This window comes from Salvelinus namaycush, chromosome 35 (genome assembly GCF_016432855.1).
Source record: "Salvelinus namaycush isolate Seneca chromosome 35, SaNama_1.0, whole genome shotgun sequence".
Taxonomy (NCBI): Eukaryota; Metazoa; Chordata; class Actinopteri; order Salmoniformes; family Salmonidae; genus Salvelinus; species Salvelinus namaycush.
The window spans coordinates 15,250,939-15,271,739 of NC_052341.1; the positions used below are offsets into that span (position 1 = coordinate 15,250,939).

At 43.4% G+C, this 20,801-nt stretch overlaps 1 protein-coding gene across 1 annotated transcript in view; it reads right to left on the bottom strand.

The window, feature by feature from the left end:
* Window positions 1-5,257: 5,257 nt before the first annotated feature.
* hs3st3b1b (heparan sulfate (glucosamine) 3-O-sulfotransferase 3B1b) overlaps window positions 5,258-20,801 on the bottom strand; it is a 30,230-nt gene continuing 14,686 nt past the window's right edge. Inside the window, exon 2 of the mRNA XM_038975187.1 lies at window positions 5,258-9,007. Coding sequence (XP_038831115.1) covers window positions 8,389-9,007 — 619 coding nt within the window. The 3' untranslated portion in view covers window positions 5,258-8,388. The remainder of the gene's footprint in view (window positions 9,008-20,801) is intronic.

Below are 20,801 nucleotides of genomic sequence, written 5' to 3' on the forward strand. Positions count from 1 at the left end.
TTGAAATGGAAATGCATTCATTTATAATCATAACGTGCATAACATATCTGAAAAACAATTTAAAATGTAATGGTAGACACCACCAATCCACTCTTTCTTTGTCAAAGGAGGCGCAAATGCTTCCAAGCAAGCAGTTGATGTGGGCTTGCCTTGCATGTGTGTGAGGAAAACCATCCCCCTTCCAGCCCCCATTTCCCTTCGTATGGATAGTGGCTCCATGTTGAGCTCTAAAAGGATAGCGGGGCCAGTGGGCTAAATTATTGATGGCCCCCCTGTAGCCCCATGGCCGTGTTCCATCCATTGTGACAAGACTGTTTGGATATTGTGCAATTGCTTTGCAGCTTGAAGTTAATAAGATCAAACACAGAGCATATAGTAACCCGCTCTGGAGACGAGATGGGGTGGTGTGGAAGGCATGAGAGATTGAGGGACGGGGACAGGGAGGGGGGATGGGGGGAGTGAGGGGATTTGGAAAGGGGGAGGACGGGTTTGAGAGAGAAGTGAGAAAAAAGGACAAAAAAAGACAGTGGAGAGAGGTAGAGAGACAATGGGGGCTTGGCTTGTCTAGCTGAGCGCTCAAGATCCAAACCTCCAAACCTCACAACAACAGCAGCAGCAGCAGCCTATCAGCAGAACCCTGGAGGGATACAGCCCAGAGGGCAGCGGTGACAACAGCAAGCTAGTATCAGCCATCAGCCGCCAGGGGAACACAGCAATTACACACACTGCCTTTCTGTTGCTCCAGCGCCAACGTTAATTACACCAGTCAAACCGTTTCCTCTACAAAGATGATGACCTGGCAGCCTGCCCTGCCCTGATGATGTCTGACAGTCCCAGGCCAAGTCTGAAATATCTACTTTATAGTACACTACTTTTGGTATTCTATTGCTTTTATAGTCCACTACTTTTGTTATTCTATTCCCTATATAGTCCACTACTTTTGATATATTATTCCCTGTATAGTTCACTACTTTTGTCCAAGATGGGACTCTATAAGGAATATAGGGAATAAGTCCCTGTCCAAAGTTCTCGCTCTCTCTGTCACCTGTGAACAACAGGTTAATCAGGTTAGTAACCATTAGTTTAATCACAGTGACGGCTGTGATTCAGCTGGAGGATACTGGTTGCGTGCCAACAAACAGACACTCCAACACCCCCCACATCCTGTTTCTCTTTCTCACCTCTCTCTCTCACGTCTTTCACTGCTCCCCTTGTCAGCCCGAGCAATTATCCAGATCCAGACTTGTTAGTGTTTATGATGGTGTTGATGAGAGGTCTAGCTCTGCTTGTGACATGTCACTACTTGGGGACTGGGGGAGAAGAGGTGGGGAGGAGGGGAGGAGAAGAGGAAGAGAGGAGGAGAGGAGAGGAGAGGAAGAGGGGAGGAGAGGATGAGAGGATGCGAGGAGGAGAGGAGGAGAGGAGGGGAGGAGGGGAGGAGAGGAAGAGATGAGGAGGAGAAGGAGTAGGAGAAGGAGAACGAGAAGGAGGAGGAGATGAGGAGGAGAGGAGAGGAGGAGGGGAGGAGTGGAGGAGTGGAGGAGGATGGGGGAGGAGGAAAGGAGGAGGAGGAGGGGAGGAGGAAAGGAGGAGGAGAAGGAGGAGGAGGGGAGGAGGAGATGAGGAGGAGGAGGAGGGGAGGGGAGGAGGAACGGAGGAGGAGATGAGGAGGGGAGGAGGAGATGAGGAGGGGAGGAGGAGATGAGGAGGGGAGGAGGATAAGGGGTTGGGAAAGCAGTGCTGCTGCTTTGCTCCTAGATTGGTTTACATTGTGTCACCTACTGTTGGTTTATATGCTACTCATCTGAATACATTTTCCAGTGAGACTAAGTGCTTCAGTGGAACAGTGCAGAGGAAAGTACAGTTTTGTTCCACCATGGTGGGTAATTTGGGTTTAGCTTTCCATGTGGAACAATAGCCTGAAGCGATGCAACTCTCCTGAGCAAAGAGGAGCTGTGATTGTTGCCACCTGCTCTTCAGTGTTGGTCTGTGTCCCAAATGGCACCTTATTCCTTATGGGCAGTGGTCAAAAGAAGTGCACTAAATATGGAATATGGTGCCATTTGGGATGCAGATTTGGCCTCCTTACCACAGCATCCATATTCCACCTGACCCAAACAAGAACACCATCATTGTCTACCTGTAAGGTCTTGGGCAAGGTTGACTCATCCACACATCCCTGGGCTAGACCTGTACAGCACATATTCTAGGTGCCCACATGAAAAAATAGTATAGTATACTATAGTATACTTAAGTGTAGTATTCACTGTAGTGATTTTGCAGAATAAAGTCAGAAAAACACTACAGTGAATACTGTAAATACTGTAGTAAAAGAAAACTGTAGTATATACTATAGAAATTATTGTAGTGTTTTTGCAGATTGCAGTATACTGTAGTATTTACCGTAGTTTTATTAAATTTGATATAGAAGTGGTGGCTTTCTCCTTGAGGAAACTTACTGGAGAAATATAAATGAGCCAATTTTCCATAACCTGTTGGTAGGTAGGACTGGGATCTGAACAGATAGTTTAGAACTTCTGCTCATTTCTATATCCTGTAGGGTACACAATATATGTATGGTCTATACTTGGCATGTAGTTTCTCACTTATGGGTGTCACAAATTGGGATATGGGGGTAGGGTAATGGGCAGTGTCTATGCAAATTAAATACTGTAATAGCTAAAAAAGTGTTGTGAATTTTACGGATTCTAGTGTTTCTGCAGACATTACTGTATTATTTACAGTGTTGGGGAGGTTGTGTTTTCAGTAGTGAATTACTTTTTTTGCTATGTACCAGTGTAGCTAACTACTGGAACTACACACTACTTTTTTTGCTAAAATAAAATTTTGGTGAAGTAGGCAATCATTTTCTTTCTTTTTCGGCATCAGACCTACCTAATTTTCACTTGAAACATTGTTTTTGTGTTTAATGGGCTAAATTACACATTCTGTTAACATATGACCCCAAAGTGATCTGTCTTGCAATTTGTAGTCCTTGACATTTCAGATTTACATATAACACTTTCATGAAGTAGTTTTGATGTATGTAGTGAACTCATTTTTCAATGTAACTTTAGATAAGTAAACTCAGTGCTGCAAAGTAACTAATAAAAATAATTTTGCAGTTGTAACACCCTGATCTGTTTCACCTGTCTTTGTGCTTGTCTTCACCCCCTTCCAGGTGTCGCCCACCTTCCCCATTATTCCCAGTGTATTTATACCTGTGTTGTCTGTTTGTTGCCAATTAGTTTTGTTTCGTGAAACCTTCCAGCATTTGTTCCCCTGCTCCTGTCTGTGTCTTGCTCCTGTTTTCTAGTCCTTCCCGGTCCTTCCCTGCCTGCCATTCTATATCTTGCCCCACCTCACTGGATGATTGACCTGTCCGCCCTGACCCTGAGACTGCCTGCCGTTCTGGACCTTTTGCACCCTCTCTGGATTACTGACCTCTGGCTGCCTTTGACCTGTCGTTTGCCTGCCCCTGTACTAGAAATACACTTTTGCTTCTTTGACACTGTCTGCATCTGAGTCATACCTCAAACCTGATAGAAGTACTACTATTTTGGGGTATCTGTACTTTACTATTTACATTTTTGACAACTTTTACTTTTACTCCACTACATTCCTAAAGAAAACATGTACTTTTTACTCCCATACATTTTCCCTGACACCCAAAAGTACTTGTTATATTTCGAATGCTTAGCAGGACAGGAAAATGGTCCAACTGACACACTTAACACGTGGTCATCCCTACTGCCTCTGATCTGGTGGATTCACTAAACACAAATGCTTTGTTTGTAAATTATGTCTGAATGTTGGCTATCCATAATTTTAAAAACAAGAAAATCGTGCCGTCTGGTTTGTTTAATATAAGGAATTTGAAATGATTTATAATATTTACTTTTGATACATAAGTATATTTAAAACCAAATACGTTTAGACTTATACTCAAGTAGTATTTTATTGGGTGACTTTCACTTTTACTTGAGTCATTTTCTATGGAGGTATCTTTACTTTTACTCAAGTATGACAATTGAGTACTTTTTCCACCACTGAGTGAACTATATTTTTCTTAAGGGTAGTTTTAGTGTAGCTTAACTTCTTTCAGTGTGAAGTAATTAGTAGCTTGGAATAACTATATTTTCAGAGTAGCTTCCCCAGATTATTTAGTATTTTTTTGCAGACAATACTGTAGTATTTACCATAGTATTCTACAGTATATTACACCATTGAATAATAAGTTCTACACATCTTAGAGTGATACTACAATGTGTAGTACAGTATTGTACAGTATACTACAGTTTACTGCATAATTCTATAGTAAGTACAGTAGTATTCTATAGTAAACTGCAGTATTTTTTTATGTGGGATTTCATGGGAAAGTGTGATGGAGCGTAAAGAACTCTCCTGGTTTGGAACATAGTTCCAGCATGTCAGCATCCCCGTCAGAACACAGCCAGGTAAACACAGCACCTCTGAAAGGGTAAATAGGGCCCTGTTAAAACATGGAGGTGTTCCATATACACACATCCACGTGTGCACACGCACACACACGCGTAAATAAACAGTCAGGGAGGTAGAGGTGTATCTCATTAGTCCACACTAGGAACTAGGACACAGTGTGTCTCTTTCACAGGGGGTGGGGGTGTAGAAGAGGGGGGCATTTCCGACATCAGGAATAAGACCCACCACTATACCCAAACCTCCCACGCTGCTCTGTGTCAACCCACAACCACAAAACAGAATAACATACACACAAATTCACACCCACACAAAAACACACATTCTCATGTACACACACCCCACACACTCATGCACGTACACATACACACACACACCTCCCAACCATTGTGGATGACACAGCATGCCCTTGGTCTGCTTCAGACCTCCTCTGACTACCAGTAATGAGACATTTCCCAGAAAGCCTCCATTTTAGAGAAAAGGTACACCACAGGAAAAGTACCATTGATCCAATTGTGCAATGTCTGAGTGCTCTAGGAACAACTATTTACTGTCTGAGTGCACTACTAACAAGTATTTACTAGCATATTTACTCTAATTGCTAGACAGCTAGACGAGCACTTTTTGCATTTCATGTGGCGAGAAATACAGATCATTACTTTCTTGTGTGTTCTTTTGATGTGCAAAGATTCCACATTCTAAATGTTTTACATTTTACATTTTCATACTCTGTCATTGACAATTCCATATTATTTTCATGTTTTCACATCGAAATTCAAAAGATGAACTTAGAAAGTGGTAAAATATATAATTTTTTATTTATTTCTTCATACAAAGAAATAGTATGAATGTTCAGTATTTAATTATCTAGAAACATCTGTTCCATTTTGCTCTTTCACTGTGTAAAATTAATTCATTTGATGTACATGATACCACAAAATACTTGATTTACATGTTCTTTTTCATTTTTATACATACACAATCTGCTAAACGTCTAAGTATTAACCATATTATATGCGGATGGGAATAAGACAAACATCACTAACATTTGTAGAGCTCTAAAAGGGTTGAACAAAACTCAACCAGAATGGATGCAGCAGCATGGACCATGACCATGAGTGCACATTTTTAAGATAGTGTGCGTCCCAAATGGAACCCTATTCCTTATAAAAGTGCACTACTTTTGACCAGATCCCTAAAGGCCCTGGTCAAAAGTACTGCAGTAAATAGGGAATAGAGTGCCATTTGGGACGTAACCCTTTTCTCTTAGTAACATGACCAAGATCAGAATTCCAGTGCATTAGGGGAGACCGAAGGCAAATGTAACAGGGGGTAACTGCCCCAGCCTCCCCTAATCCAGCCATTACAGGGAGAAAGATCAACATTATTCCAATTCAGAATGTGATAGCTTGTATTCACATGGTTTTCCTGCTCTATATAAAGACCATTTTAAATGCTTTCAACAACCATTGCACTATAAGGAGAGAAGGAGAGATTGAGGCGTTATCCATATAGGCATGATAATTGAAAATAAGTGTCAATTCCTTGGTGGAAAAAAGCCACTATATGTGAATAAGGGACAGTACAATGTTAGGACAAGCCCTACCATCCACCTACCATAGTATGCTACCATCCACTAGTTTGAGGTAAAAAACATGGGCCCTGGTCACAAGTAATACACTATGGGGAGTAGGGTACCATTTGAGAAGCAGAATCAGCCCTCTTATCCTCTAAAGAGCATAGTATGACTTTGAAGTAGACACTACCTGCGAGGGTATGGGCCAGCATGTACATTGCTGAATGATAACGCCAGACTGTCTCTTGCATATCAAGAATTCAGACAGAAAGACAAACAATAACAAAGAAGCATTGAGAAAAACAAAGAACAAAAAAAAGAAAAGCTCAAAAGAAAAGATAGTGACTCAAGCTAACTTGTTGTCTGAGCTCCACACTCTGAAAAAGTCTTTTTTTGGCAACAAGTAGGAGCGAATTGAGATCCAATATGAAACTATGGAAGAAACAATGTTAGGATGACGGGTTGAATAAGGCAAACTATATAGACCATAGACATACCATAATGAAGTCTTATCATGACAACAATGATGTTCTGTATCTTCGCCCGAGGCCGTTCCCGCAGAGTACTTCAGAAACTCTCCTCCTCCCTTTGATCTGTGTATTCGCCCCAAATGGCACCCTACTCCCTACATAGTCCACTACTTTAGACCAAGGCCCAAAAGGATTGTCATTTGACATCTGGTAAAAAGCAGTGCACCATATAGGGAATAGGGTGCCATTTGGGACGCACATCAACATCTGATCTGAGGCCTGACGATCCTGTTTGAGGATGATGTGTTCCAGTGAAGCAGAGTGCTCTGTGGTTTTTCTATCATCTCTATCGTAATGCTCTGTATCAGACAGATGTATAGGCCACTGCTAGCTCCTACCTCAACTCAGGCCAAGCGCTTGCACTGTGTCCCAAATGGCACCCTATTTCCTGTATATTGTTCCCTATTTCCTGTATATTGCACCCTATTTCCTGTATATTGTTCCCTATTTCCTGTATATTGCACCCTATTTCCTGTATATTGTTCCCTATTTCCTGTATATTGCGTTACTTTTTAGCAAGGGTCACTGGGCCCTGGTCAAAAGCAGTGCACTATATAGGGAATGAGTGTGCCAATTGGGATGCATTCAAGGACTATACTACAGTCCTCCCCTGACCCAGAGTGTCCTCCCCTCTCTGTCTCTTCGACAAATCAAACGTCTCTCAGAGCTAATTTAATTGGGACTTTGTATGACCTTTGGCTCTGAGCCAACAGTGTCTTGTAATGAGAGCAAGAGTATAGTGGAGAGGAGACCTGAATCGATGGGCCTCAGTAACGTTATTCCATTAGCATCATGTCAACATGGAGCCCTATCAAAGTGATGCTGTCAGAAATAGGATTTAGGCCTTTGGTGGATTCATTAGAACATGCTGTAGGAGCCCTACAAGAGGGAGGCCAGACGTACCCTTTAACCATGTCTGACACAATGAGGAGCAATTAGGCCAATTGATCCACCTGTTATTGAATGAAAGGGACATCAGATCAGCTGGTTAGGTCAATGACAGGGCTGGAGATCAGCTGGTTTGACCAATGGTACGGTAGGATAATGGGATGTGGATGGGGGTAACTCACAATATGAAGCACAACATTTTGAATGGATGGAACAGAAACTCATAGGAGTAACTAGACAAGTAACAATGTGTGGGGGAACGTTAATTATGGCTATTGAACGTGAAAGTGATTATGAATGTTTAAATCAGAATGCACATGAATGGGTTTTTCATCACTGTTCTGTGAACACTATACCTGTAAAACAGTGCCTTTATCAATATCCTTATATTCTTATTTCAGTTACCAATTATTACTTATCTGCATTTTAACTCTGCTGAGTTGACATGAGGGACCATTTTAACTCTGCTGAGTTGACATGAGGGACCACTTTAACTCTGCTGAGTTGACATGAGGGACCATTTTAACTCTGCTGAGTTGACATGAGGGACCACTTTAACTCTGCTGAGTTGACATGAGGGACCATTTTAACTCTGCTGAGTTGACATGAGGGACCATTTTAACTCTGCTGAGTTGACATGAGGGACCATTTTAACTCTGCTGAGTTGACATGAGGGACCATTAAGGAAAGAATAAAGAAACAAAATAAAATGTGGAATGTAAAAAAAAACAACTAGGAAATAAATGTGGGACAGATGCTATGTATGTACAATATGGTTAGGCAGCTTAGTGAATTGCTTAGAAATAAAAATAAATTATTATAAAATAGATTTCTGTACATTTTACATATATATAGCAATATCTCCCATGTCTTTTTTTGCCATTCATTGAATTACAGAGAGAAAAAAAACAATGTTTCTTCCCAAATTCACAGCCATCAATCCCAACCAAAGTTATGTCCTGTCATCTGGTAGAACTTCATGTTGAAAGGTCTGTAGAAGTCCCGTAGCCTCTGCACCACCTCTGGGTGGATGTTGGGGTGGGTCCGCCCTTTGGTTTTGCCCAGGCAGTGGGGCTTGCTGCTGCCCTCAGCCTTCTTGAGGCAGGGGAAGCCCTTGGTCTGGTTGAAGTAGAAGTGTTTGTCAGTGATGATCCTCTTGAGCCCCAGGAAGTCCTGCACCCGGCCCAGCTCTCCGGCCGGGTCGCTGATCAGACGCTCCCCGCTCACAAACAGGATCTGACCCATGGGGAAGTACTGCAGCCAGTTGTCCAGGTGCTTGGCATAGATGCCGATCTGGATGGCGCTCCAGGACGTGTCGATGAGCCCCGTAGTCCTGTTTTTGAAGGTCAGGCTCTCAAAGGTGGGAATATCGGGGTTCTTAGACAGCGTCTGCGTGTAGTCAGAGATGGCCCTGGTGACGGGGTCCCGCACCACCACGATAAGCTTGGTGTCCCGGGACATGGCGGAGATCCGGGCCGGGGCCTCTCTGGTCACAAAGTAGCTGGGGGTCTTCTCCATGGTGATCTGGCCCTCCAGGGTCTTGGGCATCAGCTCCCTGAGGAGAAAAGAGGACAGTGTTAGAAGAAAATCTATCACTCATGACTCTTAGAACTAGGAACTATTACATTTTTAAAGCAGACAGAAATAAACTTTGCTTGAGAGAGAGGGGGGGTGCTAGGAGAGAGAGAGAAAGAGAGAGGGGGGTAGGGAGAGAGAGGGGGGTAGGAGAGAGAAAGAAAAAGAGAGAGTGGGAGGGAGAGAGGGAGGTAGGAGAGAGAGAGAGAGAAAGAGAGAGGGGAGGGAGAGAGGGGGGGTGGTTAGGAGGAGAATCTTGCATAATGTAATATATCTTGCATAATGTAATCAACCAGATGGAGAGCATTGTGTTCTACAATCAATGAGTCAGTCAGTCAGTTAGTGTAGGCCTCTTGGCCTTATTACAGGGCTCCCAACCTATTACTATAGGCAGCCTTCCAACATAAACACCACTCACTAAAAACATACACACAGGCTAGAGGCCCTCACATCGCTTGTAGTCATACACCTATATTCCTCAGTAAATATCCACCTACAAGAAAATTCTGTGTAGTGTAGAATTTACAATCAAATTCTATGAAGAACCATTTTTTCTATTAAACCTGGGCTATTTCACAATCTGATCAACAACACACAGAGAAGTACACTGTCTCATCCCTCCTGTCTGTCTGTCTGGCTCTGCCAACCACCCTAATGGTCCAGTGAGGCTGGGCTTAAATCTTAATCCACCCTGCCTCTTTACACCATTAACCGCTTAGGCAGCAAAGCACAGCCTAATTTGCCTTTCACTGATTTAGCTACAGCTCTCTGTGGCGTGCCCATGGCGGAGTGCTTCAACAATAAGCCCTCGAGCTGTCTGAAAGGAGACTCAACATGTTTCACTTTACCCAATGTTTCTAACAGGACCAGGGCCAGCCAGTACGGCTGTGGTAGAGGGAGTGAAACGTATAAGTTACATACAGAACCTATGATCAAGAGGCATTTGAATGAAAAGTGAACATGTTCTCCGCTGCCAAGATGGTTTCGGGTTTCAGAAATGGTGGACAATCATAGAGAGTGGATTATGGCGAGGCAATAAGAGGGGCTTTGACGGACACCGGGACACGGATCCCCTTTCCCTCCCTGGCGGAGAGCCCCTGGAGCCTCTGGCAGGAAACCCCGTACGTCTCTGATGTCTTCATGTGATTCTGGTTCTGATACTCGCTAGCTGGAGGTGAGGGGTGCTATTATAAACCGGAGATTACAGGAACTTACACTCGTATGTGCTTAGGCACGCTCCTTAACACACACATGCACACACAGTCTTGATACATACTGTACAACCCTGCAGGACACATATGTATAAATACACACTAGAATACTGATACTATCTTGCTTGAACCCCAGTGCAAGCAAGGCAGACAGTTAGTGAGAAAGCAAGGAGGAGGAAGATAGTAAGAGCGAGAGAGAGAGAGAGAAAGAAAGAAAGAAAGAAAGAGAGAAAGAAAGAAAGAAAGAAAGAAAGAAAGAAAGAAAGAAAGAAAGAAAGAAAGAAAGAAAGAAAGAAAGAAAGAAAGAAAGAAAGAGAGAGAGAAAGATAGAGGAAGGAGAGAGAGAGAGAGAGAGAGAGAGAGAGAGAGAGAGAGAGAGAGAGAGAGAGAGAGAGAGATAACCCATGCAGGCAGGCTATCAGGGTGCACACAGAGATAAGGGTTCCCGTTAGCCTATTGTCCCCTATGTAGCAGGCTGTGTTGTTGTGCAGGGCCAGAGTTACACAGCCATTGTAAAAGACCCTGTCCCTGCACTGTGTAATCCCACCGTGAGTGTTTACACACCATGTCTGCTGTAAGAGGCATTGGGGCTGCCATATAGACCGTCCTACAGTTCCTTCAGTTCTATGTCCTCCTCAGTTCTGCTCTAGAATCTAGTTCATGTAAAACTACTGCACCTCATGGTTAATTCATTGACATGTACTACTGGCTGGCTCTCCTTTAATGCACTAGTGGTCACGTTTTATAGTGGAATTGTGAGTAAAAAATCGCTTTCTGGGAGAGGGAGGGAGGGAGAGAGAGAAATACAGACAGAGAGAGAGTGAAATAGAGAGAGAAACAGAAAGAGTGAGTGAGTGAGTGAGTGAGTGAGTGAGTGAGTGAGTGAGTGAGTGAGTGAGTGAGTGAGTGAGTGAGTGAGTGAGTGAGAGAGAGAGAGAGAGAGAGAGAGAGAGAGAGAGAGAGAGAGAGAGAGAGAGAGAGAGAGAGAGAGAGAGAGAGAGAGAGAGAGAGAGAGAGAGAGAGAGAGAGAGAGAGAGAGAGAGAGAGAGAGAGATTAAATGAAGGAGAGAAAGCCCAGGGTGATGTGAGGTAACTAATGAAATGGTTCATGGACATTTCTTGACAGATATGTATGTGTAGTATCAACAGAGTCTTTCAAGAGCCAGCCAGTGATCTAATTAGGATCATATCAGCTTGATTGCTGACACAGAAGAGGAGAAGGGAGCAGGGGAAAGAGAACCAAGGCTTCTTCCAAAAGCTCATTAACTGCCTATTGAAATCAAAACAGGGGGATGCACTGAATCTCTCTGCGAGAGCATGACAGATCTCTCCTTAAGCAAAACCATTATTAGATAGAGAAGAAAGGAGTGTAAGCCAAACAGACTGATTATACACACACACACGGAAGCACACACGCATACACACGGAGGCACGCATGCATGAAGAAAGCAGTGCAAGCAAACACATGCACACACACACATGCACAAACATTTGCACACAAACACACGCATGCATGCTAACACACGCAGGCATGCATGTGCGCATACGTGACTGTGTGTGTATGCACGTGTGCTTGCGTGTGTTTGCTTGCGTTTGTGTGTGCTTGTGTGTGTGCAATCTTGTGTGTGTGTGTGTGTGTGTGTGCCTGTGTGTGTGTGTATTTGGATTGCACTCCTTTCTTTGCTCACACACATACTACTGTTTCTTCAAGAGCGTTGATCCCACTTAAAGTGTTTATACAGGCTTCTCGAATGTCTTCAAGGAATATAAACCAAACATGTCAGCCTTAAAATACAAAGCATTAGTCACTAATTCTCTCTAGAAATAATGGTGATACTGCAGGCAACCTTTTTGTATTATGTAGTGCTAACATGCTGCATAAAGTGCCTAGAAGCAAACCAACACAGAATCAGCACACAGCTCTCGTTCTAATCCGATTTCTAAGTGACAATGGGGTCTGCCGATAGGGAGGGATAGGGAGGGAGATCGAGGTAGAATGTGCATGCTGATAGATTATGGTGATCCTAGCTCAGGGAATCCCTCTTGTGAATCAAGTGTAGGGGGTTGGGATGGAGGGAGGGAGAGGGTAAAAGGAGGGTAGAGCTGGACAGAGAGAGGGAGCGGGGAAGACGAGACCCTCTAAACAGACCTGCCAAATCCACCACAAGAGAAGAAGAGAAGGCCTTCAATAAAAACCTCCCCCTCTGACTTTACCCACTTCTCTCTGAGAAGAGTGCCAAAGAAGCAGAAAAGGGGGGAGTAGAATAAAAGAGAAGAGGAGGAGGGGGCTCAGTTCAGTGGGAAGAGTAGGTCTTGGGAGGAACAATGCCTATTATGCTCTGTTTTGATTTATGAGGTAGTGCTTTTAAAGGTTCTGTCAGCAAACAGGCAATTCTGTGACAACGAGACCCTCTTTTTCCCTGCTTTCCTTTCAAATCGAGTGCATTGTCCTTTGGCGGCGGGGTGAACGAGGCAGTGGCCGGGCCATCGGGGCGGGGGTAAGGACTGGGGTAAGGGTGGAGGGGTGAGGTGGGGGTCTGGGTGCCTATTGAGGACTGATTGGAAGCACTTCTCGATCACTCTCAGCTTTGAGTGAGAGGAGCTTTTGGAGAGCTCTAGAGTGGAACGTGTGCCTAGAGATTGTCCCCTGGAACACTCAGCTGCCCCCCTAAAGACTCCAGAGGTTCCACAAGCTCTAGGGGCCTTCCACTGCCTCCGCTTCTCTCTGCTCAATGACACATGGGACAAATGTCTTCACTCTAAGCAACCAACATCCATCTACGTTGTTGGTTCCTTACAATACATAATGACTTAAAGATGCACTCCAGGATCTTAAGCACAACACATTCGTAACATATTTGATTCGTCACATACCATACAAATAAAAATAAACATATTTACATTTAAGTCATTTAGCAGACGCTCTTATCCAGAGCGACTTACATTTAACCTTTATTTAACTAGGCAAGTCAGTTAAGAACAAATTCTTATTTTCAATGACGGCCTAGGAACAGTGGGTTAACTGCCTTGTTCAGGGGCAGAACGACAGATTTGTACCTTGTCAGCTCGGGGATTTGAACTTGCAACCTTTCGGTTACTAGCCCAACGCTCTAACCACTAGGCTACCCTGCCACCCCTACATATCATATGAAATGAATGACGTAGTACCCAATTTGATGACATAGTACACAAAAAACAGGGACCACTTTTGGCTCGTGAGCACCACTTTCAAAACTACTGGCTGAAATTATGCAAAAGTTTGAGAGTACATTACAATATTCCAAAAATATTAGATATCTTAAAATTGCATGACAGACATTTACCATTAGGGTGAACTGCCCTTGCTCTTCACATCGGAACACACAACAAAACGCCAGGTTTGTATGGGTTTTCTTTTCTAGAACTGAGGATGTTTAAAAGCAGGACTTTACTAAGTGTTTCAGCTGTTGGTTCTACTTCTTTCTCTCTTTCTTTCTCTCTCCCCCTCTCTTTTTCTCCCCTCTCTCTATCTCTCCCCTCTCTCTCTCCCCCTCTCCTTTTCTCCCCTCTCTCTATCTCTCCCCTTTCTCTCTCCCCCTCTCTTTTTCTCCCCTCTCTCTATCGCTCCCCTTTCTCTCTCTCTCTCTCCTCTGTCGAAGGGTTTTCTTTCCAAGTTGAAAGGGACGCCAAAAACAGCGATAAGACACAAAGCAGAAGCCCTCTTTGCATGCCAACTTCAAACGGGGGACTGGAGTGGCCCTGTGGCCTGCGTTTAACGGCCCACATCCCATCATAGATACAGTAAATACACTCACACTCACACACACACACACACACACACACACACACACACACACACACACACACACACACAGAGATAAACGCAGACAAGACAGGGGTTATTTCTGTCTCTCTATCTTCTGTCACATTTGATTGGACGATAAGAGGCTGCCTCTGTTTCCATTGAACGAGTGCATCTGTAACAGCCGTAACAAAATGACCACCGGTTTGTTCAAAGACAGAAGAGAGAAAAGTTGCCTTGTTATGGTGTTTCCTATTTGGTGTCTATATGATACAGGTGGCATTGGTTGTATGTCACTGCATGTAAAGTCTTTGTTACTCAAGGTGTCTATCCCTTGTAGGATCATTTGTGTGAAGGCAAATCAAGAGAGATAGTTCTCGTCCACTAGGGACAGGAGAGACTGATGCACACCTTAAGTTGTTGATTAGACCTACTCCCCATAGAGATAACACCAACACAAGACACACACAAACAGCTTAGGCTCTAAGTAGCTGTAGAGCTGTTCAAATTAACCCGAAGACCCGAAGTCAAAACAAATCAAGCTAATCGCCCAATCATTTCCAGACTTTGAGTACTAAAGCTAGGGGATAGCTAAAACCAAAGACAGTCTTCTCTCCATGTGATTCACCTCAAGATGGCTCACCAACGCTGAGTCACCTATCCAGGCTGTATCACATCCGGCCGTGATTGGGAGTCCCATAGGGTGGTACACAATTGGCCCAGAGTCGTCCGGGTTTGGTCGGGGTAGGCCGTCATTGTAAATAAGAATTTGTTCTTAACTGACTTGCCTAGTTAAGTAAAATAAAATAAAATACATTTAAAAAAAATATATATATATATATAATCAAATAATTATAATTATTCTCAGAATTCTACTGTTGTAGCTTGTCAGGTGAAAAACTTCTGCCCATTTAGAGCACTGAGTCGTCCCACTTGGTAATACTTCTTCGTAATGCTTTCTGAACTTATTAAAGACTTCCTGGATAGCCACTACAAACACTTACCTCCTCTCCCAATACTCTATAGGCTATTGATCAGGAGCAGTCCCCAAACCCCTCAGAGACCAGCCTGGAGTTCTGAGAGAAGCTAAGTGACACTTCACAGGAGGAGACAGGGAGAGATGGAGGAAATGAAGGAAAGAAGGACTGAAAAACTCTCTTTCGTTTCTTCCAACCTCTCACCCAAGGTCTTCAGATGAACAGGAGTAGAGAGATGTGGCTACAAAGTCGTCATCAAAAAAAAGAAAGACTCTTCTGCGGTGTAAGATAGACATCTTGAGGCCCACTTGTTCCTTGACTGGCCACAAAGTTTGGAGGTTTAACCCCTGTTCTAGACAACTGGCTGACTAGCAATTAAGTCTGGGCTCAAAGTGGTCAATTGAGTACTCTATTGGAGCCCCTCTCTCTGTTCTGAATGCATGCGTGATACTCCTTCTGCATAGTTAGACTGGTTGTTTTCATAAACACCATTTATCAAAGCATGGATGATGAAGGATCCATTCAACAACGGAAAGTATCTTTGATTCCACAGGTTTTTTAAAGTCTAATTTGAACAAATTCAACAGCTTGTGAATCTCTGACTGGTAAATAAGCACATTATGAAGCCTCTATAGGGTTCTGAAAGTAATATACTACAGTCTGTTTGTAATTGTCTAGCAGGAGAAGCTAGTCTGTCTATGAAATGGGATTGAAATATAAACACACACACCCACACTGTGGATGCCACAGACTGAGCAGACAGGCGGGCATGCACCACACTCCTGGCCCACTACATACATATTCCCAAAGCAGTGTTGAGACACACACACAGAAGCCAGACGTTATGAAATATACCCCACTGAGCCCAGAGTATTTAACCGCAGAGCAAGGCTTTGGCTATAAATTCAAAATAATAAAGTGACGGTTTATGGCAGAGGCACTAGATCCATACTGAGAGAGTGAGAGGAGAGGAGAGTAGGGGAGAGGGGTGGATGGTAGGTTCTGGTATGTGGCCACTTAGAGTTTCCTGACAGCTCATTTCCTGTATGAAAAGATCCAGGGATCTCCTCTTAACCTAAGGGCCAGGAGTGAATGTGCATGTGTGCATTCTCTTGATTGTGTGCGTGTGTGTGTGTGTTGTCTCTATTTGGGACTGTTTGTTAGTAAATAACTCATGCTGACTGTGTGATGAATTCTATTTGATACTAAAGGACCATTAAGCTTAGAGAAGAAGCCCCTCTTCAGATTGTCAGGGTGCTTTCCATCCAGGCCTGGAGTTACACATTAATAGACCTCACTGAATAAATGGTGCCACTGGATCCCTGTAAGATGTCGGGTTGGATACACACATACACACACACATACACTGTTGGAGGGTGGAAGCCCCTGGAAGAGACCGTCTGAGCTGTCTACTGAAGAGGGAGATGAATAATGTAGATAGGCGAATCATCCCAGACACACTGACCTGGCTGGCTGAGCCCAGCCTCTCTCAACCCTCTATCGTCTTTCAGGAGTCAGACTCTCAGAGCATCCTATTTAAATAATATAATTTGGGCTTCAACGTTAACAAACAGTTAACCTAAATGGCCCCATACATCACTGAACTCACTGGGAGAAATATGTCAACAAAGTTGCAATCTTATAAAAAATGTTTTACTGCTAGTGTCTGTGTGAGTTTGGCCCGGGCCCTGCGGTTTGGTTTGGTCCAACTCCATGGTTTTAGTTTAGGCTAAGGACCAGCCTGGTTCTTGGAGGGAACATCGGACACCAGCAGAGAAGAGTAAATAAACAGAAACTAAACGACCCATACAGAGTTAGGGATTGTATGTCAGGCAAAGTGTCAAAAAGACACGCCAACACTGTGCTACTGTAACCGCCAGCTTCAGAGACTTGTGTGCGTTCCAAATGGCACCCTATTCCCTTTATAATGCACCTCTTTTGATCATGGACTGCTCAGAAGCAGTGCACTATAAAGGGAATAGGGTGCCATTTGGAATCTCTGTTTTTGAACTGAAAACACTTAAATGAGGTTAGAGTGCTCCAGAAACCTCTCTCACAACCACAGTGGTTCCTTTGTGATGGGTTACCATCCCCGCAGCATGACACACACAAATCACTCAATTCTATAACTCACCATTTGCTACACGGTCTGTTTTGGGTTTATTTGTTTCTATTCAGTACCTCTGAAAGGACAAATAACAGTGAGAATGTGACATATTTCTGCTCGGAGGGCCCGCATCGAGGTACATGCCTGTGGCCATGCAGGCTGAGCAGAATTACTGAGTGTTAATAACAAGACCATGGTGCAAGGAGAGGCAGCTCTCCATGTGGTATAAATAAAACAGTTAAGATGGTGGGGGAACAGGGTGGCGGGGGGTGGGGGGGGGTGGGGAGTAGAAAGTGCTAACTTCACTTCCTCCTCTCATGCTTTACACATTCTGCCCACCGAGGTTATGTATCAAATGGCATTCTATTCCCTATGTAGGGCACTGCTTTTGACCAGGGCCCATAGGGCTCTAGTCAAATAGGGAATTGGGAATATTATAGACCCTGGTCAAAAGTAGTGAACTACATAGGGAATAGGATGCCACTTGGGATGCAACCCTAGTCCCTACCCTGAGCTGCTGCCATTTTCAGTAGTACTTTCCACTGACGAGGGAGGAATGAAGACTAGCTATGCCAAAAGGGCCATTGTATTTCACAATTCCTTTTAGAATGACAACGCGACACCTCAACACTTGGATTGACGAGATACAACATAAGGTATACACTTCGGGAGTGAGCCATGCCAACAAGTAAATCTACTCTGGGCACACAGGGTTCTACTGCAGGTACACACACACAAACACTAGCTGTAATCGAGTGCTGGGTCTGTATTATATATTTTTTTAGTTGAACCTTTATTTATGTAGGCAAATCAGTTTAAGAACAAATTCTAATTTACAATGACGGGTTATCCCGGAAGACGCTGGGCCAATTGTGCGCCGCCCTAATGGACTCCCAATCACGGCCAGATGTGATACAGCCTGGATTCGGGGACTGTAGTGATGTCTCTTGCACTGAGATGCAGTGCCTTAGACTGCTGCGGCCACTCAGGAGACCAACCCCGAGTTTGCTTAGTGCTGGTAATCGTCTGTGATCAGTGTGTTATGTTGTGTTTGCTGTGGGTGTTTGTTAAAGGTGTTAGCAGACCGCTGGTGACCCCTGAGGCAGCCACAAACTCCAGCATCGCCATCACACCAGTCACTTTGTAGACTCAGGCCTCATCAGTATCATGGTGTCGTTCAGATACAGCTCATTCAGATGTGTGTTTGCGTGCTGCACCAGAAGCAGTAGTCTCACACATTGTGATTTAAAGGTATTTGACATGCTCCAAAGAACATATAACTCACTGATCTAGATACAGATATGACTCACTGATCTAGATACAGATATGACTCACTGATCTAGATACAGATATGACTCTCTGATCTAGATACAGATATGACTCACTGATATAGATACAGATATGACTTACTGATCTAGATACAGATATGACTCTCTCGTCTAGATACAGATATGACTCACTGATCTAGATACAGATATAACTCTCTGATCTAGATACAGATATGACTCACTGATCTAGATAAAGATATGACTCACTGATCTAGATAAAGATATAACTCTCTGATCTAGATACAGATATGACTCTCTGATCTAGATACAGATATGACTCTCTGATCTAGATACAGCTAGGATGAACAAAAGATGAAACGGACTATAGAAGAACATACATGTCACCACCACCATCCCCTACAGACACACACACACACATATACAGTACACATATAAACAGTTCCAGTCAAAGGTTTGGACACACCTACTGATTCAAGGGTTCTACCCTGTAGAATAATAGTGAAGACATCAAAACTATGAAATAACACATATTGAATCATGTAGTAACCAAAAAGGTGTTGAACAAATCAAAATCTATTTTAGATTTTTGATTCTTCAAAGTAGCCACCCTTTGCCTTGATGACAGCTTTGCCCACTCTTGGCATTCTCTCAACCAGCTTCACCCGGAATGCTTTTCCAACAGTCTTAAAGGAGTTACCATATATGTTGAGCACTTGTTGGCTGCTTTTCCTTCACTCTGTGGTCCAACTCATCCCAAACATCTCAATTGGGTTGAGGTCAGGTGATTGTGGAGGCCAGGTTAACTGATGCAGCACTTCATCACTCTTTTTCTTGGTCAAATAGCCCTTACACAGCCTGTAGATGTGTTTTGGGTCATTGTCCTGTTGAAAAACAAATGATAGTCCAACTATGCACAAACCAGATGGGATGGCGTATCGCTGCAGAATGCTGTGGTAGCCATTCTGGTTGTGTGCCTTGAATTCTAAATAAAATCAGTGTCACCAGCAAAGCATCCCCACACCATCACACCTCCTCCTCCATGCTTCACGGTGGGAACCACACATGCAGAGATCATCTGTTCACTTACTCTGTGTCTCACAAAGACACTGTGGCTGGAACCAAAATTTTCAGATCATCAGACCGGTCTAATGAACATTGCTCGTGTTTCTTGGCCCAAGCAAGTCTCTTCTTATTATTGGTGTCCTTTAGTAGTGGTTTCTTTGCAGGAATTCGACCACGGCCTAATTCATGCAGTATTCTCTGAACAGTTGATGGTGAGATGTGTCTGTTACTTGAACTCTGTGAAACAATTATTGGTCCGCAATTTCTGCGGCTGGTAACTCTAATGAACTTATCCTCTGCAGGCAGAAGTGACTATGGGTCTTCCAATCCTGTGGGGGTCTTCATGAGAGCCAGTTTCATCATAGCGCTTGATGGCTTTTGTGAATGCACTTGAAGAAATTTTCCGCATTGACTGACCTTCATGTCTTAAAGTAATGATGGATTGTCGTTTCTCTTTGCTTATTTGAGCTGTTCTTGCCATAATATGGACTTGGTCTTTTACCAAATAAGTCTATCTTATGTATACCACCTCTACCTTGTCACAACCAAACTGATTGGCTCAAACGCATCAAGAAGGAAAGAAATTCCACAAATTAACTTTTAACAAGGCACCCCTGTTAATTGAAATGCATTCCAGGTGACTACCTCATGAAGCTGGTTGAGAAAATGCCAAGAGTGTGCAAAGCTGTCATCAAGGCAAAGGGTGGCTACTTTGAAGAATTTCAGATATAAAATATATTTTTATTTAACACTTTTTTGGTTACAACATGATTCCATGTGTGTTATTTCATAGTTTTAATGTCTTCACTATTATTGTACAATGTAGAAAATTGTAAAAATAAAGAAAAACCCTTGAATGAGAAGGTGTGTCCAAACTTTTGACTGCTACTATATAAAGTGCTCAGGCAGTTACGGATGACAGGCAATTCAAACAAGATGCAAAGTAGCTTTGTATATATATATATATATATATATATATATATATACACTGCTCAAAAAAATAAAGGGAACACTTAAACAACACAATGTAACTCCAAGTCAATCACACTTCTGTGAAATCAAACTGTCCACTTAGGAAGCAACACTGATTGACAATAAATTTCACATGCTGTTGTGCAAATGGAATAGACCAAAGGTGGAAATTATAGGCAATTAGCAAGACACCCCCAATAAAGGAGTGATTCTGCAGGTGGTGACCACAGACCACTTCTCAGTTCCTATGCTTCCTGGCTGATGTTTTGGTCACTTTTGAATGCTGGCGGTGCTCTCACTCAAGTGGTAGCATGAGACGGAGTCTACAACCCACACAAGTGGCTCAGGTAGTGCAGCTCATCCAGGATGGCACAT